Source organism: Anguilla rostrata, chromosome 3 (genome assembly GCF_018555375.3).
Source record: "Anguilla rostrata isolate EN2019 chromosome 3, ASM1855537v3, whole genome shotgun sequence".
Lineage (NCBI taxonomy): Eukaryota > Metazoa > Chordata > Actinopteri > Anguilliformes > Anguillidae > Anguilla > Anguilla rostrata.
The window spans coordinates 34492178-34516736 of NC_057935.1; the positions used below are offsets into that span (position 1 = coordinate 34492178).

Genomic DNA, 24559 nt, shown 5'->3' on the forward strand with positions numbered 1-24559 from the left:
TTTTCTTCTTACATTCATATTTGCTTTTGAAATGTCTCTTTAGCATTGTCGTTGAATCCAAAGCCGAAACCATATCAGAAGTAAGCGGCATCACAGAAACTGTGGAATCAGGAGCAGAGGTGGCTCCCTTTTTCGTGAAGAAGCCCACTGTGCAGAAGCTAGTGGAAGGTGGGGGCATCGCCTTCGAGTGCCAGATTGGGGGCAGTCCCAAACCCCATATATACTGGAAGAAGGCAGGAATGCCACTTACCACTGGATATAGGTACTTTTATTCAATGACTTTTAATTTTTTCAGTTTTTATTGCAAAGGGTTTAGAGTTGTGAATTATACTGAAATTAAATTAATTTATTACTTGCATTTTAGGTACAAAGTGATTTACAAAAAGGAAACTGGGGAGTGCAGGCTGGAGATCTCCATGACCTTTGCTGATGATGCTGGAGAGTACTCAATCATTGCCAGGAATAGGCTGGGAGAGGCCTCTGCCTCTGCTCACCTTCTAGGAGAAGGTCAGTTGCATAAAAATAACTAGATTTAAAAGTTAAACAATACACGCTTATGGAAAAATTGACATACACAGCAACTCAAGACTCCAAACAACTTGTCAATTATATAGACAAATCTTGACAATGGCACTTAATTGTCTGTCAACATTCCACATTGGGGTTTTCTTTCACAGAGGAATATGAAGCCTACATGAAGAAATATGAGATGACTTTTAAGACTGAAGTAACCACAATGGTGGAGGAGCCGAAAGTGGCTGATATCCCTCCTGTGGTTGTGAGCGAATATGGGAAAGAGCAGATCCGCACCACTCAGCAGATGAAGATTATGAGGACCTTTGTCTCAGAGCAGGTATGATAGTCAAAAATAAAGAGTCAGGATAACAAAGATAGTAAGAGGAAAAGAGATGTAGAAAATATGTGTCATATTATAAAGTTTAACAAATAAAAAAGTGCCTCATATTTATAAAGTGTAACAAATTATAAAGGTAAAAAATAAATGTACAAACAATTACAATGTGTATTGCAAGGGATTATTTATACTGTTTTTCTCATTGATAGGAACTCCAGATCTCTGCTTTTGAGGAGAGGATAATCCACGAGATTGAATTCCGCCTTCTTAAGATAACGTATCAGGAACTGGTGACTGAAGATGGGGAAGAGATGATCATGACAGAACAGGAGGCTGTAGAGCCAACTTTTGACACTCCTGTGAAGAGCTACAGGATCTTGGAAGGCATGGGAGTCACCTTCCACTGCAAAGTGGCAGGAACTCCGCTGCCCAAGGTATTCCTCAAAGATTGCATTGTTCATTTTGGTTAGATTTTTTTATTGTAGAGAAAAACGTCTATCAACAACACCAGTGAAAGACAGATACCAGCAAGCCTATTTCCAGTACATAATTCAACCCGAATGGCCAAATTAGCTGAATTGCACTCACTATTCCTGTTTTACAGATTGCATGGTACAAAGATGGCAAGCGCATCAGGCATGGTGGTCGATATCAGATGGAGTTTCTCCAGGATGGGAGGGCCAGTCTGCGTATCCCAGTGGTGCTGCCAGAGGATGAAGGTGTCTACACTGCCTTGGCTTGTAACATGAAGGCAAGTTCTGTCAGCTCAGGGAAGCTGTACGCGGAGCCCACTGCACCAGTCGGAGCTCAGCCCTACATACCACAACCTGAAGCAGTCCAGAGAATCCGGTAAGATTTATCTGCATCTTTAAAAATAGAGTCATCCATTTTTAATGCTACTGATTACTTACAGGAGAAAAAGTGGTTTTAGTATTAAAATTTTACATCGCATCTCTCTAGAAACCTATGAGGCAGTTCTACATACCTGGGTTGTGCGGAATTCAGAATGATAAAATCTGCCCCCATTCAATTCATGAGTTGAACATACTCTAGGTAGTCACAATAAATAAGTAGATATACTACAGGTATATACTAGTATGTGATGGATTCATTTTTTTAAACTTAGTTGAAAAGTTTAGTTTGTATAAAAACTGCAATTCTTTTCAAGTACTAACATAGCATTAACTGCTAGTTAGGATATCAGAGGAATGTATTAAAGTTTTATTGAATTATTTAAACTTGGGACTTGGGGGCAGGGAGATTAGAGAGTGAAAAGGGTAGGGAGGTACAGACTTCCCAATGGAAGCTGTCAAGGCTGCTTTTAATAGTGAGAACATTAATAAAATCTTGAAAGCAAAATTTTGGTAAGGGTGGCTTGTGGCTTACTTATAGCTTTATTAGTAGAAGATACACAACAGCTATGGCAAATACGGAATTTGCTATGGCAAATTGCCACCGTTGTTGCGTAAGGACAACGGTGGACCCCCCTCCCAGTCTCATCTGCAACTAGCTTGACACATTAAACAATAGCATTTATCTGAGAGTTCCTCAAATATTCTTTCACTACCAAAAATTCCATCATAGCAACAAAATAAAGCCAATGATAGTCTGAAGGTATGCCAATAGAGCGGTGAAAAACACTGCTCACTGAATAGCAAAATAAACAAGAGGAATTCTTGTGAAATCATGCCACATCATTATTTCAACATTGTGATATCAATGTTTCATCTTAAACCATCATAGTGTGCAAATGTACAGTATATGCTTTAAAATGTATGAAAAGCATTTTATTAATTTTCGGAGATGTTCTGGATAGGTTTTTGGACCCCTAGATATCTCTGACTGTGTATTGACGAAAAGATAGTAGCCTAATTCTCACATGAAAATTATGCAAAGTGATTTTCACTGAGATTTGTTATGGAACTTGATCATTTGTTATGATTATCTTATTATACATTGCAATGCACAATTTAGGCATTTTGGCAGCTTAAATAAATGTAATGGATAAATTTGGAGACATTAAAGGATGCCAGGGTACACTGTTTTCATTTTCCTTCATAGATCTATAGTAGTTCTGCTTATTTCCCTCAGATTTTGCTAATTTGTGGCGAATGAGTGTATGATCCAGGACATGCATTGTTTTACCTGTTACATATGTGGCTGTCAATATTTAATTGATAACGAAAGGAGTACAACTTCATTTCTGCATTGCTTTTGTGGCACATTAGTTCTTTCTAAACTGTGAATATAAGTCTCTGTGATGCTCATACCAGGAGTTATAAAGCCTGAAATAAAACACCACATAAATGAGCAAGGATTGGCCAGATTTGGTATCTGCGCAAAGGGATTACATTTTTAAATTAATCAAAAGTGGGAGGTTTAGCTAACAGTTTTAAATCCAAGTAATCCAAGAAGATTTATGCAGAATCCAGAAGTGGGCAGAAACCTGGTAAATGAAATTCAATATGGCTAAATGTAGTTCTACAAGTTCTACATGTTCTTTCAAAGTTGTGTGAAATAAATAACAGTTTGAAATCCAAGTAATCCAAGAAGATTTATGCAGAATCCAGAAGTGAGCAGAAACCTGGTAAATGAAATTCAATATGGCTAAATGTAGTTCTACAAGTTCTACATGTTCTTTCAAAGTTGCGTGAAATAAAAACATAAGCAGGACTACTTCATGGGAGGAACAAAAATCTCAATTGGAAAAAAGGGTGTAATAGTTGATCAAAATCTTTCAGGTTCTAGGTATTGTGCTGAAGCAATAAAAAAAGGCCAGCAAAATACTGGGATATATGGCCAAATGTATTGAGTATAAATCCAAGGAAGTTATATTTATGTAATACAATACCTTTTTCAGACCACAGAATACTGTGTGCAGTTCTGGGGTCTGTACTACAGGAAAGATGTAGAAGCTCTGAAAAAGGTTCAAAGTTGGGCCACTAAATTGTTTCCTGGTATGAATTGGAAATGTTATGAGGAAAGCTGCTTAATCTCTTAAAGCTTACTAAAAGGAAATTTAGGGGTGAGTTGATTGAGGCTTTTACATTCATAAAAGGGATTAACAAAGTGAACTACTAGAGATTCTTCAAGTTAAGTTCTATCAGTATAATAAGGGGGCATGAATGCAAATGAGCAGAAGGTAAATTCTAGTTTGATGCCTCAATTTATATTCAAGAATTTAAATTGAAGTGCAGAGACATTCACAATTTGATTCTGAATGGTGCGCAACCCCGCTACATACCTTAATACCTGATGAGTATATATGACATTACCTTTTCTAATTTTTTTCACATTTTGTGCATGGATCTTTGTAAATGTCTCCTCTCAGTTCCACATCACCACGCTCCCTGAGCCGCTCTCCTGGACGTTCTCCTGGTCGCTCTCCATCACGTAGACTGGACGAGACGGATGAAGCCCAGCTGGAGAGACTGTATAAGCCTGTATTTGTCATGAAGCCCTCCTCCTTCAAGTGTGCTGAGGGGCAAACTGCCAGATTTGACTTAAAAGTGGTTGGCAGACCCATGCCTGAAACCTTCTGGTTCCACAATGGTGAGTGGTGTATGCATAGTTTAATGTATTTGATAACTTTTCTCAAAAGCAGGTATTAACTTTTTTGAGGGAAAAAAATCCATGATAATAATCTTTAAATATTTAGACTCTTATAACACCATTTAAAATCATCCAGTCACAGAAGATGATATTTAGTGAATTAAATAGATAGTTAAGGGCAAATTTTTATTTTAATTATACCGTTAAAATTTTGTCATATGCAGTGTGCTTGGGATACCTGGAGTACACATAATAATATAATATAGTATAGTTTAATCAAATGTATGTTATTGCCACCTCATACAATAGCTATGTATCTATAGGATAAAGGTACGCTTCTCTCTGCCTCCACATTTATGAGCATGAGGTCACTCAGGCTGTCTTGACCAATGGTTGATCTCAGGCCTTTTTCTACAAATTTAAGATCGGAGAAAATCAGTGCTGAATTTTTTCACAGTTTCACAGAATCTTTTCAAAACTTAAGATTTTCTGACTTTCCTCTGCTGTCCTCTCACTTACATCAATTTCAAAAGCCAGAAACTGAACAGAAGCAGCAATGAAACCGCTTTGGTAGGGAGGAGAGAGGACTCTACTGAAGCATGTATTGTTAATGTACTTTTTCATTGGTACAATACGTTTAATTATTTGGGGGTGAAATTTGACTCAAAACTAAATAAAATGTTCATATTACATTTGAAAATTGTAACATGGTGGGAGCTTGTATTTTAAAATGTTAGATCATTTAAGGCACAAGCATATTTAAGTTCAGCTAGAAGGTTTTTCCTTTCTCCTTTACAGGACAACAAGTGGTCAATGACTATACTCACAAGATTGTGGTAAAGGAGGATGGAGTTCAGTCACTGATTGTGGTCCCAGCCATGCCCACTGACTCTGGGGAATGGACTGTTGTGGCTCAGAACAGAGCTGGAAAGACTTCCATTTCCATGACTCTCACAGTAGACGGTATGATGCTATTTAATGTAGAATAATTTGTGCAAATGATTGTTTAGTTAAAAAAAGGATACTTAATAAAATGTTTGTGTTGACTATAATTTTATGTGTGTATTCACAGCTAAGGAAAACTTGGTGAGACCCCAGTTTATTGAGAAACTGAAGAATATTAGTGTCAAGGAAGGAACTCTGGTTGAACTGGCTGTAAAAGCAATTGGAAACCCCCTTCCTGACATTGTCTGGCTGAAAAACAGCGACATTATCTCACCACATAAATACCCAAATATCAAGTAAGTGCCTTGTTCCCATTATCGTAAACAAATGTAAACAAAACACATTAAATAACATTTAAAAAAAAACACAAACATGTTTCTCTATGGAAGCCCTGAAAGGTGTACAATAATTATATCACGAGAGAAACTTTTTTTTGGCTGACTTTTTCTGCAATTTTTAATTTACTTCGCCTTTTAGGGCCTCCACCAGTTATGTCGTACATGCAACATATAGCTCTCGCATTTGAGCAGGATGTCCATAGCCTAAAACAAATTCATGAAGACAACCTAAATTGGCTTCATTTGCAAGAAAAATTTTATATTGGCATAAATAAAAAGTTTCCTTGACCTTATAGTATAATATATAATTAAGGCTGGGTGTTTGTTGTGGAAAATATTGGCTGAAGTTGCAGAGCAGTCATGGCAATGTTGTCAAAAATGTATTTATTTATGTATTTATTTATTTATTTAGGATCCCCATTAGCAATACACACAATACATACAAGATTGTATAGTTTTGAATTTTAAAAAAGGTTATTTATTATGCACATCTTATTAATTTATATTAATAATACTGACATACAATTTGATTTATTGACATTTACTTATATTTATATTGCTTTTATTTTATCTATACCTGTCATCTCATACTTTAAACTTGAGCTGGCATATAGGCATCTCATGAGCATAATTTGTGAAATTTAATAAAATGTGAAAATTAATTACAGGATTGAAGGCACCAAAGGGGAAGCAAATTTCAAGATCGCCTCTAGTGTAGGCTCTGATAGTGCCTGGTACACAGCCACAGCCATCAACAAGGCTGGACGAGACACCACCCGCTGCAGGGTCAACATAGAAATGGAGTCTGCTGAACCAGAGCCTGAGAGAAGACTTGTCATCCCCAAGGGAACCTACAAAGCCAAGGAAATTGCAGCTCCAGAGTTGGAGCCCTTACATCTCCGTTATGGTCAGGAGCAGTGGGAAGAAGGGGACTTGTATGACAAAGAAAAGCAGCAGAAGCCACACTTCAAGAAGAAGCTGACCTCAGTCAGGCTGAAGCATTTTGGTGCTGTGCATTTTGAATGTAGGCTAACTCCTATTGGTGACCCCACCATGGTAGTGGAGTGGCTGCATGATGGAAAACCCCTGGCAGCAGCTAACAGGCTGCGAATGATCAATGAGTTTGGCTACTGCAGTCTGGACTATGAAGTGGCTTACAATAGGGATAGTGGTGTAATCACCTGCAGAGCAACAAATAAGTATGGATTTGATCAGACCTCTGCTACCCTGATTGTGAAGGATGAGAAGAGCCTTGTGGAAGAGTCTCAACTACCAGAAGGTAGAAAGGGAATGCAAAGGATTGAAGAGATGGAACGCATTGCCCATGAAGGGGCTCTTGCAGGAGTCACAACTGAAGAGACATATGAGAAGACTAAGCCTGAGATTGTTCTTCTCCCTGAGCCGGCGAGGGTATTAGAAGGGCAGACTGCCAGGTTCCGCTGCAGAGTGACTGGATACCCTGCACCTAAGGTGAACTGGTACCTCAATGGGCAACTCATCAGGAAGAGCAAGAGGTTCAGGCTCCGCTATGATGGTATTTACTACCTTGAGATTACTGATTGCAAATCTTATGATTCAGGAGATGTGAAAGTAATGGCAGAGAACCCTGAAGGTGTGGCTGAACACTGTGTGAAACTGGAGATTCAGCAGAGGGAGGACTTCAGGTCTATCCTCCGCCGTGCCCCTGAGCCGAAGGCTCCAGAATCTGGTACTGAGCATGGAAGGGTTTCCTTTGAAGTTGTCAAAGTTGAGAGACCCCCTGAAGCTATTCAGCCAAAAGAAGTAGTAAAATTGAGAAAGACTGAGAGAATCATCCATGAGAAACCAACAGAGGAGACAGAGGAGCTGAAAAGCAAATTTAAGCGTAGGACAGAGGAAGGCTACTATGAAGCCATCACTGCCGTAGAGCTCAAGTCCCGTAGGAAGGATGAATCCTATGAGGATATGCTAAGGAAAAGGAAAGAGGAACTTCTTCATTGGACCAAAGAGGTGTCTGAGGAGGAAAAGAAAAAAGAAGAGGAAAGAGGCAAAGTTACCATTCCCATAATCAAACCAGAAAGAATCGAACTGTCTCCTAGCATGGAAGCTCCAAAGATTCTGGAACGCATACAGAGCCAAACAGTTTCCAAAAGTGAAGAGGTCCGCTTTAGAGTTAGAGTGGTTGGGAAACCCGATCCAGAGTGCCAGTGGTTCAAAAATGGAGTTTTGCTGGAGAAGTCAGAGCGTATTTACTGGTATTGGCCTGAAGACCATGTTTGTGAATTGGTGATTAGAAATGTATCAGTTGAGGACTCTGCTAGCATTATGGTCAAAGCCGTGAACATTGCTGGAGAGACTTCAAGCCATGCATTCTTGCTTGTGCAAGGTAAAATGCTTAAATTAAGTAGTTATCCATTAACTAAATAAATCCGATACATTTGTGAATATGACTGCACATAAAATTGATGCATTGCTCTTATGCTTTTATTTTTCAGCTAAGCAAGTTATTACATTTACACAAGAACTGGAAGATCTCAATGCCAAAGAAAAGGATACTATGGTGACCTTTGAGTGTGAAACTAATGAACCTTTTGTCAAAGTGAAATGGCTGAAAAACAATACAGAAATTTTTTCTGGAGACAAATATCGAATGCATTCAGACAGGAAGGTGCATTTCCTGTCTGTGTTGACCATTGACATGGGTGACGCTGCAGAGTACAGTTGTGCTGTTGCTGAGGACGACCACATCAGAACCACTGCCAGACTAATCGTTGAAGGTAAATTATATGACGTATGTAACTGCAACACCGAGAACAATTCAGTAAATTATTTTCATTCATTTGTCAAAATTTTTTGTAATTTGCTTTCTGGTTGTTGGCATTAATGCAGACTGACAACAGAATAATGTGAATAATTATGCATTAAGTAATTAATACTAATTGTAGTAAGTGGACCCATCACACTATAAATAAACTGTGTTTTTTCCTGCTGTTGCATAGGAGCCCCGCTGGATATTGTAAAGAATCTGGAGAATATAGAAGTTCCTGAGACCTACTCTGGGGAATTTGAGTGTGTAGTGTCCCGTGAGGATGTTGAGGGTACCTGGTACTTCAAAGACAAGGAAATCACTCCCAGCAGCAAATATGTTATGTCTTCTCGGCGTGGACGCCACACTCTCACTGTCAAAGATGTCAGGAAGGAGAACCAGGGCAAATATACTTTTGTTATTGGTGAACTGAAGACAAGTGGATCATTACATATGAAATGTGAGCATTTTTGCAGTCTTGTCAATGAAATAACTTTAAAATAAAATAATTTTTTAAGATTTTGTATATATGGGGCAACTGTATTGCACATCTGGTTTAGGCGCGATTCTTGTTCTAGTGCTTGGATGAACCCCACAGTCCAGGCCAGTAGCACTGTAGGGTGATGTATAATTGACATTTCGGCCATGAGTTCTGGTTCTGTCAGCAGGGGTCTGTGCCTCACCATTCTCCAGTGACCCCTGGGGAACTTGCAAAACAGACCCATTGTCCTAAACGTCTGAGGGGAGGTGTTTTGGATTTGTTGTGGATAAAACTTTGTGGATGACTATTCTGCCAATGAATAACATCAGATAACCTATCTAGTCTACTACCTGTAGTTAGCCTAGTGATTAAATCAAAGTTTCACACATTTGCCAACTTCACAATACAGCAGATAGGTAATGAAATGCTTAAAGTTAGCCTGCCAGCATCCATGTGCATGTGAAAGGAAAACCTGGTAAAACAATAGAAGAAATAAAATGAAATAAGAAAAGATAGGGTAGACAAGAAAGGAAGTAAAAATTGAGCTGCCAGAGTGGGTAGATTTTGTGCATAATTAGGCTGTGTAGGTTCGATAACCTACAGCGGTGTAGCCTAAATGGGGCATAGCCCTACAAGTAGTGAAAGTTAGACCAATGTTTTGTCGAACTAGCTCTATTAGCATAGCCAACATTAGTGAGCACTTCTTGTGCTACTTTTTTTTGCAAACCTTGCTGTAGTATTGTTATTCAGATGACTATTTGGTAACTAATGGTAGATAATCTATTGCTGTACTTTATCAATGGAAGAACAAACAATTCCTTTCCCAAGCTTGCCATAATAATTTTTCTATATTTCCACGGTTTGATGTGTTTTATATTTATACATTATTTATGATTGTATCAAGCCAAACCTCTTTTCAAAGATAATTTATTAGATTATACTTCCAAATACTATCTGTAATTTTTTGCATTCAAGTGTATGCTGACAGCTGACTCCAGCTTCTTTTGTCTGGCCTGTTATTTTAGTGAATCTGTAGTAAATGACATATATCTTTCTGCTTAGTACGTCCAGTGACATTGATGCAAGGACTCACAGACCTGACCATCTGTGAAGGGGACATTGCCCAACTGGAAGTCAGATTTTCCCAGGAGAACGTTGAGGGCTCCTGGATGAAGAATGGGCAAGCTATCTCAGCCACTGACCGCATTCATGTTGTGATTGATAAGAATACCCACAAGCTTCTCATTGAAGATGCCAACAGAGATGATGCTGGAATGTATTCGTTTGTTGTTCCTACTCACAATATCTCCACGGCTGGGAAGCTAACCGTTCAGAGTAAGTACTTTAAAAAAAAAAAAAAATCCATTGTATTTGTGGGTAACAATAGGGGTTTTCATCATTTCCCGTTCAAACAAAAATAATGTAGAAATGTTTAGAATTTCCTTAAACAGCAAGGCAGTTATTGAAGCATGCTTATTCTACACACTGTTAAGCCCTGTGCAACTCCGAGTGTTTTCTTTTAACGGAAATTAATAAATGGGATTGTTCATTGTATTATACATTTAGGTGCAATTTAACTGCTGGAGTGCGGTGAACAACCTGTATGACAAGCCAAAAGATCAGTTAAATAGCTTTGCAATGGTGTGAAATTTCAATAATTTCATTCATATAACAGTTTTACATTTTTTTGTGGGAATTTACTTTACGACAATGTGGTGGTAACTTATTAGATTTGAATTGCACTATTTGTTCTAACATTAATTAGCCACAACTAATCATTTACACATACATACATACACACCACACATACTCTATGTAATAGAGTTCTTACAGACTATACCGTATATACAGAATTACAGACCTTTTTACGCATTATCCCCCTATTTTAGGGGACCAAAATTAAATGGGCAATTGGGTGCTCAGCTGACACTTGACCAGTTGTGTGTCATTGTATCATTAGTTCATGCTCAAGAAAGCTAACAAAAGGTCAAGAGCTGATTCTAGGTTTTCCATTAGCATTTGAAGTCTGTCAAATGAGGACCAAAGAAGTGTCAGTGCCAGTAAAGCAGACCATCATGAGGCTGAGACATCAGAATCAGTCAATCAGAGACATAGTGAAAACATTGAGTGTGTTAAAATGAAAACTGTTTTGGTACATTGTTAAGAAGCAAGAATGCACTGATGAGCTCAGCAATAGCAAACAACCTGGTAGACCATGGAGACCACTGTAGTGGATGACTGAAGAATGCTTTCAGTTGTGAAGTAAAATCCCCTTTCAACTGCCAAACAGATCAAAAACACTCTCTGGGATGTAGGCATAGGTGAATTGTTAAAAAAGCCACTTTTCAGCTGTCAAATAGATCAAGAGCACTTTGATACATCTATGTGTACAGGATGTAGACTTAAATGTATCAAAGACTACCATAAAAAGACTACACCAGCATAACCCCAGAGGGTTCACTGCAAAATACAAACCACGGGTAAGCCTCAAGAACAGAATGACTAGGATTGCTAAAAAGAAGTACATTATAAAAAATTGTAGAGTTCTGGAACAAAGTCTTATGGACAGATGAGATTAGTATTAACCTGTAGGCCCTCATCTGTGAAACGTGATGGAGGTAGTATTGGGAATTTCTGTCTGCCACTGGAACTGGCTCACTTGTCTTTATTAATGATGTGACTGGTGATGGCAGCAGCAAAATAAATTCTGAAGAGTACAGGAACATCTTATCTGCTGAGATGCGAAATGCCTCTAAACCCATTGGATGGCACTTCACCTTGCAGCAGGACAGTGACCCCAATCATACAGCTAAAGCAACAAATAAGTTTTTCAGAGTCAAAATATGAAATGTTATTCACTGGCCAAGTCAGTCACCTGACCAGAATCCAAATAAACATGTGTTTCATTTGCTGGAGACAAAACTGAAAGCTAATATCCCCAGAAACCAACATAAATTGAAGATGGCCACAGTACAGGCATGGCAGAGTATCACAAGGGAATACACCCAACATCTGGGGATGTCTGTGGGTTGCAGAGTTCAGGCTTTGCAACCAAATACTAAACATGAGGTTTTTTTTAAAGATTATGTCAATTCGGTCCCTTAAAATGTGGCAACTATATATTAAAAGGGCTGTAATTCACACATCGATCACCTGATATAGTTGAAAATACCCTCAAATTAAATCTGACAGTCTATATGTTTGTGTATGTGTTATGTGTATGTGTAATATCTGTATTATTTCAGATATTAATGCGGTTGTTCTGTTTATTGCAGCCATTGGCATCTTGACCCCACTAAAGGATGTGTCTTCAGTGGAGGGCACTAAAGCCGTGCTGGAGGCTAAAATCTCTGCTGCTGATATTAGCTCAGTAAAATGGTATCACAATGACAAGTTGGTGGTGTCCAGTGAAAGAGTCCAGGTGATCACTAAAGGATCCAAGCAACGTCTGGTCTTCAGCAGGACCTTTGCCTCAGACCAGGGGCAGTACAAATTGGTTGTTGGCAGAGTTGATTCCAGCTGCAAACTGACTGTTGAAAGTAGGCAAATAATTTAATACCATAAGAAATATCTTTTTAACATTCAATCAAGGAAATTGAGCCTAATGTTTTTTTGGTGTTGTTGTGGTTTTTCCTTAGGAATTCACATTGTGAAGCATATGGAAGACCAGGTTTGCACTGAAACCCAGAATGTCACCTTTACGGTTGATTTGTCCCACTCTGGTATTGATGTTCTCTGGACCTTTAAGAATCAGCATCTGAAAGCTGGTCCCAAGCACAAGATTGAGGCAAAGGGCAAACGCTATACACTGACTGTCATTGATACCATGAAGGATGAGGAGGGACAATACACATTTGCTGCTGGTGAACAGACATCCAGTGCTAAACTTTCTGTATCAGGTATGTACGAAAACATATAATGATAAGTTGCTTCTAAAATGAAACCAAGAGGGGGACACACTCAATTCACTATTGCACAATTACTGTCATTAATGGTTTAAAAGATAATATTTATAATATTTTTTTTGATTATGCTCTTGATGCCATGATCTAAACCACTTGAGGATTACATTAAATGTAGCTCCTACTGTTCTTGTGCTCTTTTAAGAGTTGAAAAAAGAAACCAGATCATCATCAGCTTCAGCCCTTATTGTGTCTCCAGTATGCCTCTCCTTTGGGTAGAGTAAGATGGCTGCAGTGGCTTTTAGTCCATATAAGACAAAACAGGGGCATGTGTTGTACAGTTCAGACACTAGGAACCACCAATCTGCACACTTAAGTAATACTTTGACACTTTGATGTTTCTAATTGTGTAGCACTTAGGTACTTCAAATAAGTGTGCACACAAGGTTCTGTGGGGTTAGGTTCTCTGATTTCTTAATTTGCAGTTATACAAGCACTCACTAAACAAATGATGAGCTGCTTCCATAGGTCTGCATTTTTGTTTTTCTGAAGAGCATAGCTGATAGAACAGCTGATCACTATGCAATAAATAAAAAGGAAAGAACAAAAGAAGAAAGAAATTCATTAGCAAATAAAAAAAAAAAACTTTTTATTTTTATTATTTTGTATTTTCTGTTGCTACAATAAAAGTCATAGTGTAAATTAAAGGATGTGCATTCACAAACAATAGCCACAGTACTGGTAAACAGAATAAGCAATTATTTTGAACATTTCACATTATAAGGTCAAGTGTGTAATCATATAATAGTGCACAAATCTGGATTATGCTCATGATGCAAGCACAAGGACATGTGCTTGGATCATACAAAAGGTGGAAGATGAAATGTTACAAAATGATGGGAGTTTGTGTTTAGAACTTTAAATTGAAACTAATAACTGATGACACTTGTGAATGGTTTTCCAGTACATCTAAAAACAGTTGCAAGAAAGCATGTTTTAATCTTGAACAGTTTGGGCCAATTGTAACTGGTAAATACATGCTCCACGTGTTTTTATGATTAATTGTGATCATGGATTGTGCTGTTACGGGATGCAAGATGAGATACTTAGGGACACATAAGGAAGAGATGTGGCCTGAATTGCATAAAGAATTAACTATATATAGAGCACTGTGCAGTCACAGCCCCTTACATGAGCTTGTATTCATACATCTTTCTGTGTCCCTCATCTCAGTGCACAAGTCTGGTGTGAAACAGATTGTTTGAAAGTATGATAAATGATAAATTTTAATTGTACTCTTGAAAATCTTAGAAGAGCAAAACAAATGAATGGTATTAATTATTCCTGAATAAATACTTCGGTATATGCCTTATATTCATAATTAAATATCTTAACAGTTACGAAAATTACACAATGTTTTCATCCCAAAGACTTGCAATTGTCCATATGTATTAGTATCCCAACTGACAAAATTTAATGACTTCACCATTGTGCCCACTAGAGTTCAGTATTTACCTTCAATTCTTCCAGGTGGTGCAATTAACAGACCTCTCCAGGATGTGACAGTAGCAGAGTCCCAGACTGCAGAGTTTGAGTGTGAAGTGGCCAATCCAATTACTGAGGGGAAATGGCTAAAGGATGGCCGCCCTGTGGATTTCGGTGACAACATAAGGAGTGAGAAAGATGGAGCTGTAAGACGCCTCATAATTGTCATCACTAGACCTCAGGATGTTGGTGAATACACGTACCAAGTGGCCAACTCCAAGACTACAGCCAACCTGAGAGTTGAAGGTACTGTGGCGATCATTGACTTATTGATACTTCCTTATATAATTCAGGTCTATTACTTGCAAACACATTTTCTTCAATAAAATAAAAATAATTAAATATTTGTGATACTTGTCCCGTGATTGTTTTCCATAGCGGTGAAGGTGCGAAAGACACTGAGGAACCAGACAGTCACTGAGACCCAGGAAGCAGAGTTCAGTCTTGAGCTGACCCACACGAATGTGAAAGGATTCCAATGGACCAAGAATGGTATTGAGATCCAGTCCAGTGACAAGTTTGAAATAATAGTAGATGGCATGGTTCACACCCTGAAGATCAAGAACTGTAACACACAGGATGAGTCTGTCTATGGATTCAAACTGGGAAAACTGTCTGCTAATGCCAGACTTAACGTTGAGAGTAAGTTTGACATGCATGGTTTAACAAATATAAAACAATGTAACTGTAATCGTGTGTTCCTGAGATGTACATCTCTCCACTGTCTTTTAGCTATTAAGATTGTGAAGAAACCCAAGGATGTGACCTCCCTTTTGGATGCCACTGCATCCTTTGAACTGAGCTTGTCTCATGACAACATCCCAGTGAAGTGGATGTTCAATAATGTTGAGCTGAAGCCCAGTGAGAACTGCAAGATACTGTCAGAGAGGAAGGCTCACAAGCTAGTCATCCAGAATGTGAACACCCGCCATGCTGGAGAATACACAGCTGTTGTCGGACATTTGCAATGCAGTGCAACACTATATGTTGAAGGTAAGTACTGATAAGTACTTACTTCATGTGAAATTGGACAGTTTTACTATGAAACAGATTGTTTCACCCCTCATTGTTACAATTCATTTTAATATTACATTGTCTGTACACTTCATAAATGTATTTCACAAATTTATATTCAGTTAGATTGCAGTAAAAAAAATTGCGTCCATGCTTTGTTTAGCTTTGCGTGTCACAAAAACAATGAAGAACATTGAAGTCCCTGAGACCCAGGTTGCCACCTTTGAATGTGAGGTCTCTCACTTCAATGTGCCGTCCACCTGGCTTAAGAATGGAGTGGAGATCGAGATGAGCGAGAAGTTCAGGATCGTGGTACAGGGCAAGCTGCACCAGCTCAAAATAATGAATACCAGCAGAGATGACTCTGCAGAGTATACTTTTATATGTGGAAATGACAGAGTTTCTGCCACGCTGACAGTCAACAGTAAGTCATATTCTAGTCATTAATTTCCTTTTCTTATTTTATTCTAAAAAATTAAACCACACAATTATCATGTTTCTCTTTGTTTTTCAGCCATTCTGATCACATCTATGCTCAAGGACCTCAAAGCTCAAGAGAAAGACACAATCACCTTCGAGGTGAATGTAAACTATGAAGGAATAACCTACAAGTGGCTGAAGAATGGTGTGGAGATCCGATCATCAGAAAAATGCCAGATTCGCACCAAACAGCTCACTCACTCACTGACCATTAGGAACGTACACTTTGGGGATGGTGGAGAGTACTCCTTTGTGGCCGGGTCTGCAAAAACATCTGCTAACCTTTACATTGAAGGTAAATATATTCTTATGCTGGTTTTGTCTTTTGAATGGCATGTTATTTGCTGTTTTCTTGATTTTCTTTAATGTGATTCACTTTGTTTTTCAGCACGTGTTGTTGAATTCAGAAAGAACATCAAAGACATAAAAGTAACTGAGAAGAAAAGGGCTGTTTTTGAATGCGAGATCTCTGAGCCAAACATACATGTAATGTGGATGAAAGATGGTCAAGAGCTGGAAATTTCTGATAGGCAAGTAATTTTTTTAAACCCCTTTGGCTTTTTCCCTTGTACATACACAGTGCCGTGAAAAAGTATTTGCCCCTTCTGATTTTCTCTGTTATTGCATATTTGTCACACTGAATGGTTTCAGATCTTTAGACAAAATGTAATATTATATAAAGGGAACCTGAGTTAACACGCATTGTAAAAAATATTATTTAATTTATTTAATGAAAAAAGTTTTCAAGCAGCCATATCACCCATGAGAAAAAGTAAACGTAATAACTGGTTGCACCACCTTTAGCAGCAACAACTGCAACCAAACACGTACTGTTGTTTGAGATCAGTCTTTCATATTGCTGTAAAGAAATTTTAGCCTGATCTTCTTTGCACAACTACTTCAATTCAGACAAACTGGTAGGTTTTTTAACACAATCTGCTTGTTTCAAGTGCTGCCTCAGCATCTCTATTGGATTCAAGTCAGGACTTTGAATAGGCCATTCCAAAACATTCATTTTGTTTCTTTTCTGCCATTCCGATGTGATCTTGCCTTTTTGTTTTCGATCACTGGTCTTGCTGCTTAACCCAATTACACTTTTGCTTCAGCTCACAGATGATCAAACATTATTCTTAGGAATTTTCTGGTACAGAGCAGAATTTATTGTTTCCTTCAATAAAAGTCCTCCAGGTCCAGAGGCAGGAAAGCATCTGCACACCATCACGCTACCACCATGTTTGACTGTTCTTACTGTGAAATGCTGGGTTTTTTCCTTATGCCAGACATAACGGGACCCGTGTCTTCCAAAAACTACCACTTTTTTTGCATCTATCCATAGAACATTATCCCACAAGGCTTGGGGATCATCCATGCTTTTGCTAATTTCAGACCAGCATTGATATTTCTCTTGGTTAACAGTGGTTTCTGGTTTGCTACAATCCCATTAATCCCATTTTTGCCCTGCCCATTTTTTGTTGTGGAGTCATGAACACTCACCTTAGCTGAGGCAAAAGAGGCCTGCAGTTCTTTGGATGTTCTCCCTGGATGAGCTGTTGCTCTACCCTTGGAGAAATTTTGGCAGGCCGGCCACTCCTGGGAAGAATCACCACTGTCCCAAATGTTCTTCATGTGGAGATAATTGCTCTTACTGTGGTTAGGTGGAGTTCCAGTGGCTTAGAAATGGCTTTGTAACCCTTTTCAGACAGATATATTTCATCAACTTTTTTCTAATCTCTTCTGGAATTATCTTTGATCGTGGCTTAGTGTGCTTGTAGAAACTTTGTGATGACTACTTCACTGTGATGGTAAGGTTCAATAATAAAAAAAAAAGGTTTTGGGTTTACTCAGTTTCGCTTTAAACAAAATGTAATATTAGACAAAGATCTGAAACCATTTTGTGTGACACATATGCAATAGTAGAGGAAATTAGGAAGTATGTAAGTACTTTTTTGTGGCACTGTAATGGTCTCTTTGCATTGATCATTTTTCCAGCATAAATTTCCATCAATTTCATCAATTATGGTGACAATGAACGAAACATAAAATGTAAGTATAAATAGAGATGGTATTGTGAAAGCAAAAAGGCCTCTTGACAAGGTCACTCAGGTCCTTGAAAACATTTTTTATTTTGGTGCTTGAAACTACTTTTTGCGCATACTACTACTACTTTGCGCATACTCCCTGACATTCATGATATGATATTTTACAAAAGCAGTCTTTGAAGCCTTTAAAGCCGCCTCTGAATGTCCATGAAAAGTTCTAGAATTTAGTAATAGAAATTCAGCAGAATGCAATTTCCATGTAAAATAAAATGTTCAAAAGGATTTAACTGCACAGAATGCCTTGTAGCTTATGTAGAAGTGCTTTGGCAACAATTGTATAAAAATAATAATAATAATAAATGGTAGAACCACCATGAACATTTTACATTTATATTGGTCATCCATATCATTTTATTTATAAAATGGTTATTTTTTGCTTGCAGATACAAAACTACCACTGAGAAGTACGTGCACCGCCTGATGATCCCAACTGTTCGCATATCTGATGCTGGAGAGTATTCTGTGGTTGCTGGTTCAAGTATTTCTAAGGCCCATCTCACTGTGGAGGGCCGTGATGTCAGGATTACAGAACCCAGGGAGAGGGAAATAACTGTAAATATGCTTTTTATAGATCTCTTCAAAAATGAAGAAAAAAGTATAACTTTCATATTTTTATCTGAAAATGTGCATTCTGTCTTTCTTCTAGGTTCTTGAGAAGCAGAGAGCAACATTTGAATTTGAAGTAAATGAAGATGACGTTGAAGCTCGATGGCTGAGAAATGGAACTGAGATTCAGTTGTCAACTGAGGAAAGATTCAGCTATGCAGCTATCAGAAAGGTCCATCGCTTGACCATCACAGAGACCTACCGCAGTGATGCTGGGAAGTACACATTTATTGCTGGCAGGAACAGGAGTGAAATTACTCTGCATGTCAAAAGTAAGCAGAACTTTATTTTCATAGTTCTCACTTAATGATTAAATTACATATTTTTGTTTTTTCTTATAAACATTGATACATTTTACTTAAAATTTCCCCTTGAAAAAGCTGTCCAGTGTTAAAAGCAATTATTTCACATTTTTTGCATTCAAACCTGGCTTGCCAATTCACATTTGTTTATTTTGCTTCATTTGGTTTTCATTTGAGAGTGTTGACTGAGGGATTTTCAGAGCACATGTGGCTTTACTTCGGTTCATTTAAAAACTGTTATACTGTAACACTTTAAAAAGGAATCCTCTTGTAGCTGCCTTGTTGATGACTAGACACTTATTTCATGCAATCACATTTTATGTAGGCTATGCAAGAGAATGTGCATGTTTCCAAATACCTTTTATAAGTTAATTTATTTTGAAAAGAAAAGGAAAGCTGAATAATTACTCACTAGACAGTGAATACTGTGAATATTTCAGGTTGTGACTGAGTATAAATTAATTCTTAGAAATTGATTGCTTTATTTTATTGAGAATTTAAATGGATTTTGAATTGGAATAGTTAATTCCTAAAGATTTTCATCAATATAGCTATCTTGGTTGGTCTTACAACGGATATGCTTACAAGTAGGTTTCCACTGTGATAGTGACTCAGTGTACAAAATTTGCAGTGGTTATAAACATATGGTTGGATTTAACGGTTCATTAGAAGCACAGTTTCAGGGTGGGGCTATGGGCCATGTACAGTATAGTTGCACTAGTCTGAGAGTACTATGAAAAATGCTTTGGATATACATGATTCTGTCATTTGGTACACTTATGCACAATCTGTTTTGAGGAAGATAGTGAGAGAAGTTTGGACCATTAAAGATGTTTTGTGTATTGTGAAGGAATGTAAGCTCTAGGATAGCGTTTTGCTCTGCTCAATTACTCTGGAGTTTACGTGCTGAGTACTTGAACATTTGTACCATAGTATTATATCCAAGGGCTTAATTTTTACATTTGAAATGTTGTTTTGATTTGAAATGATCTAGCAGGGGGTGTCAGGGTTAAAAAATGTTTTTTCAAACAAAATGTTATTTCCTGTATTTTTACACAGTTTATTATGACTACTTATTTACATTTAAACAACATCATTTTTAACATTTTTTGCTTTTCTGCAGCTTTGATCCTCCAGTTTTTAATCATTCTTTGTGAAATTAGCTGGATAATCTTTGATAATTGCTTTACTATACCAGTGATGGAAATATATTCACTACCGGAAATAATTTTGAAAGAAATTGATACTAAATGCTTGACACTGGGCCCAGAGTGCACAAATTACCATATTGGCTTGTGACGTTATTTACTATTTCTTGTGCAGAGAGCAAAAAGCATTCCAAATTGTGCAGGCAAGAGAATCAGCCCCACTTTGTGGCTGATATGGTTGTGCGCAGGCACAAATGTAATTGTAATCATTCGGCCCACAGTTGTCGGTTGGGCTATCCAAACTGTGCCAATTCACCAATATTTTGTGACCACAATTCCTCCAAACTGGTGTTGCACAAATAAGCTTTAAAAGGTGGGGTAAACACCCCACGCAAAGACTATTGAGGTCAATTTAGCTCAAGCAATGGGTGCAAAAAGAATGTGCAATCTGCCGCAATGCAATGTTAGTGAAACTAAGTGTGAATTTACTAACAAATTTTCAAGGAACAAACCAAGCCTTTAAGTGGCTTTTAGATGCGCTCACTTCAGCGCATCTAAAATTATCAAGGAAAATGCAAAATAACAACATCTGTAAGAAACTGGGCATAATCAACATACATCTTCAAATGTCTTCATTAAGTGTGGATAAAATACTATTTGGTCTGCTTTGTTTCATATTATCTGCAGGATTTTCTTTCTAGACAGCCTTTAACACCCAGAAACATGAATATGTTCATTTATACCTGCTTTTTCTCATGTGCTTCATTTCCCATTTGATTCAGTTCCTGAGCCTCCCAAGATCATCAAACAAATGGAGCCCCTATCTGTGGAGGCTGGCAAGCCTGCCCGTTTCTCTGTGGAAGTGAAAGGCACCCCTCAGCCTCAAATTTTCTGGTACAAGGACTCCCAGGCCCTGTCCGCTGGATTCAAGTGTAAATTCTTACATCACGGGGATGTCCACACACTGATGCTCATTGAGGTCTTCCCAGAGGATGCAGCTGTCTACAACTGTGAAGCCAAGAATGACTATGGTGTAGCTACAAGCTCTGCTTCTCTGAATGTGGAAGGTAACAGTGGACAACTACTGCTGCTACTACCAAACTTCTGTTGACTGACACAAAAGCTAAGATTTTTACTGTCCAGGATTTCTTTCCTTGCTTCTCTCCTATGTTTACAATCAAAAATGTCTCCTCCCACCTTTTTCAGCCCCACCTACACCCCCAAGATATGCTCATGCACCACCAAAATAACTAGATATTTTACTGTGGCTAGCGATGTCGGTATAATTGCAACATCTTATTGCAGACAGCTGGAATGTCGTCTCTTTCAAAAATACAGCAATAGTTGCATTCATACCTGTCAGGCAGTCACAAGTACATCAAAATGCTTGTCTGACATATCTGATAGCAAAAAAGCTCCCACTTTGTTGCCATATGCAGGAAAGTTACGGGGTAGCTAGCTTTAGCTAGCAGTGGCTAACGGACCTAGCTATGATAACCACTGCTAGCATAATACCAGTGGGTTTCAGTCTACTTTAGCATGCCTGGAAGCACAGCAAAATTCTCTAACATAAGCACACATACTCACAAACACATACATTCATTACCAAAATTTATTATTTTTATTGATTTTATTTTATTTTATTTGCATGTTTACAGATTCTAGCTTCGTATACCTATTGCAGCAAAGCTGGCTTACAGGCCAGCTCCCTTGGCAACAAAAGCCCACGACCACACATTCAGCTGATGTATGACTTTTGTGAAAAATGCAATGTCTCTCTGACCTCTGGCGTATCCGAAAAAAATACATAACTTGTACGGGATAGTCAGATTTTCGGCTGGTAGACTCTAGCTGATAGCTAGCTGGCCCATTTCAGCCAATAAAAGTAGATTGGAATTCTACTCTCCAGCCTTAAGTTCTTACTTTATAAAATATCAGAACCACAGCAAATTCAAATCATGGCCAGCCAGCTAACGTTGCCAAACATAACTGAATTTAGTTTGATAATATCTGCAGCTGCCTAACATTACCAAACACTTGGTTAGTGGTTAGCCACCCAGGCAATCTCTCACTCACCCAGCAGAAAACGCACCATTGTAGTAGTCAATCAATCAATCAAAAGTTTCCTCTTCCGCTTCTCCTTCTTCTTCTATTGGCCACATGCTTTTCAGATACAGTACACAAAGAAAAAAGCATTGTAATTCTATACAGTGTTCTGGAACGTCCTGAACACTTTATAGAATCATAATTACAGGTAGACAAGCAAAAACTAGGCAGAAGTGAATCCAAACACAGATTGCCAATACATCATAGTAATGACATGCATAGTATGCCTTTAATTGTGATTGTAGTAATCAGAAGTTTGATGCAACTTTTAGAATAGCCAAGCACCAAAAAGAAAATGCTTCCATACCATTTTACTAATGGCTTCTAAAATGAAACACAAAACTGCCTATAAAATCTAGGAGAAATTATTGGCTGTGGCTCAAACAATATAGGATTTAAAGCATTTCAATAGATTTATAATTAAATAGACAAGACTCAGGGAAAGATGTTTACCTAATTAAAGACCTATCCTTTAATATTAATAAATAATAATAACAGCCAACACAGCAGTTGTCACTGGCAACTACATGTTCTCATAGCCAAGACATTTCCAGTCATGTTTGGATATGATGTAAAGCATTTTTTTCATGTAAATGCCTTAAATTTATTAGCTCATGGTGGGCAGTTAATTTATAAGTTTCAAAGAGAAGCAACCCAAAAACTAAGTTTAAAAGTTGCATATTGGTACATTAAATAATATCTAAGGTCAAGTGATGTGGTAAAAATGTATATTGTGCCATTTCCTTGTTCCATTCTGTAAATTTATAAATAAAGTTCTCCCTATAATCCAAATATCTTATAAGCAAATATCTTTGTTATTATTATTATTATTATTATTATTGTTATTATTATTGTTATTATTGTTCTGAAAGCTGCTTTGTGGGTTTTTTTTGTGACTGAGTTTTTTCTTTTTGTTTGTAGTTCCAGAGGTTATTTCCCCTGATACTGGGGCTCCAATGTCTCCCCCTGTGATTGTTTCTCCAATATATACCACCTCTGCTCAGGAAGGGGAGTCTGCTCGATTCCAGTGCCGCATATCTGGAGAAGGTACTTTACAGCTTATAATTTCATTAAAGCAATATTGTGTGTATGTGTGTGTGTGTGTGCGTGTGTGTGTACCTGCGTGCGTGTGCATATGTGTATGCACAAATGAGGAAATGCATTACTCAGAAAATTAACCCCTTGTCTTCCATTCTCCAGACCTGACCATCACCTGGTACTGCCGAGACAAGGAGATCAAGCAGTCTGACATTTTCAGAATGTCCCAGTTTGATGATAATCACCAGCTGGAAATTATCAGAGTTTACCCAGGGGATGGGGGGGAGTATACTTGTGTTGCCAGAAACTCAGCTGGAATGGTCTCTTGCTCAGCTGTTCTGACGCTTGACGGTGAAGGTAAGTACTTCTTTTTTAATTTACTGTTTGATATGATTTATGCTATATTGTCACATATTGTTTGGCAGATGGCTTACGGTGCTTACACTACATTTACATTACATTTATTTGGCATTTTATCCAAAACAACGTACGATAAGTGCATACCAAATGTCATTGGAACAACTACATGCTTATCTAGTTATTTTTCATGTTCTTCTGATGACTACCTTATAGCATGTACTTACATGTGAAAAGCATTTCCTAATTTCTACAACATACAAAACATAACTAATATGTATGACTATGTTTATTGTTTGGGATTCTCAAATACACTCAAGAAGCACATCTTTTGTCTAGATGTTCTTTTTCCATGATGATTGAGGTGCAGTATCATATCATGCCTCATTCACAGGTAGAAAATAAAACGCATAACATCCTCATAATGAACGTGAACAATGACCGTAGCTATAGTTTTTATTTACAACTATGGGCTAATGACAATCAATAAATGCAGACACTGGCGCTTTTGCTTTTACGAGACGATACGGGCAAAATGTTGGTCAAACAAACATTACTAAATGCATCTGGAACTGGATTGTGCAATTTCTTCCCCCCCGCTTAAACAGCATAGGTAGCTATAAAAATAGCTAGCTCACTACAGATAAGCTTTAAACACAGCTAGCTTGCTACCGATAAGCTACAAGATAACACCTAGCATACAGCATAGCTATAACAGTGGGCTAAATACATCAGCTAACTTGCTAACATTTTCTTGCTACACTGGCTACACTATTTGGGGCGATAACAAATTCCGAAAGAAATAGAACAAGCAAGATTATCTGTCCAGTAGAAATTCTGCAAGCTAAAATGTCACTTTTGAAGCCCTTCAAGTTCCTGAGCTCTCGCTGAAAAGCTGAACCAATGTTCACTCAAGTATTGTCTTGCTTGGTTCAATTCCGTTTTGGTCATAATCTACAGTCTTTTCTTGTTTTTTTATTTTTTATTTTTATCAGTGTATGCCATTGT

At 37.9% G+C, this 24559-nt stretch overlaps 2 protein-coding genes across 2 annotated transcripts in view; one reads left to right on the top strand and one right to left on the bottom strand.

Moving 5' to 3' along the window:
- zc3h15 (zinc finger CCCH-type containing 15) overlaps positions 1 to 24559 on the bottom strand; it is a 454134-nt gene that overhangs the window by 215115 nt on the left and 214460 nt on the right. The gene's annotated exons all lie outside the window — the stretch shown is intronic.
- LOC135249678 (titin-like) overlaps positions 1 to 24559 on the top strand; it is a gene marked incomplete at its 3' end in the record, with an annotated part of 52195 nt that overhangs the window by 19684 nt on the left and 7952 nt on the right. The window contains exons 11-35 of the mRNA XM_064325194.1: positions 44 to 262; positions 365 to 507; positions 678 to 853; positions 1063 to 1287; positions 1458 to 1702; positions 4185 to 4405; positions 5204 to 5368; positions 5478 to 5646; positions 6357 to 8053; positions 8163 to 8444; positions 8667 to 8933; positions 10017 to 10289; positions 12230 to 12493; positions 12593 to 12853; positions 14387 to 14647; positions 14780 to 15043; positions 15134 to 15394; positions 15579 to 15839; positions 15930 to 16190; positions 16284 to 16425; positions 18378 to 18546; positions 18641 to 18872; positions 20833 to 21117; positions 23078 to 23203; positions 23357 to 23551. Coding sequence (XP_064181264.1) covers positions 44 to 262; positions 365 to 507; positions 678 to 853; positions 1063 to 1287; positions 1458 to 1702; positions 4185 to 4405; positions 5204 to 5368; positions 5478 to 5646; positions 6357 to 8053; positions 8163 to 8444; positions 8667 to 8933; positions 10017 to 10289; positions 12230 to 12493; positions 12593 to 12853; positions 14387 to 14647; positions 14780 to 15043; positions 15134 to 15394; positions 15579 to 15839; positions 15930 to 16190; positions 16284 to 16425; positions 18378 to 18546; positions 18641 to 18872; positions 20833 to 21117; positions 23078 to 23203; positions 23357 to 23551 — 7064 coding nt within the window. The remainder of the gene's footprint in view (positions 1 to 43; positions 263 to 364; positions 508 to 677; positions 854 to 1062; positions 1288 to 1457; positions 1703 to 4184; positions 4406 to 5203; positions 5369 to 5477; positions 5647 to 6356; positions 8054 to 8162; positions 8445 to 8666; positions 8934 to 10016; positions 10290 to 12229; positions 12494 to 12592; positions 12854 to 14386; positions 14648 to 14779; positions 15044 to 15133; positions 15395 to 15578; positions 15840 to 15929; positions 16191 to 16283; positions 16426 to 18377; positions 18547 to 18640; positions 18873 to 20832; positions 21118 to 23077; positions 23204 to 23356; positions 23552 to 24559) is intronic.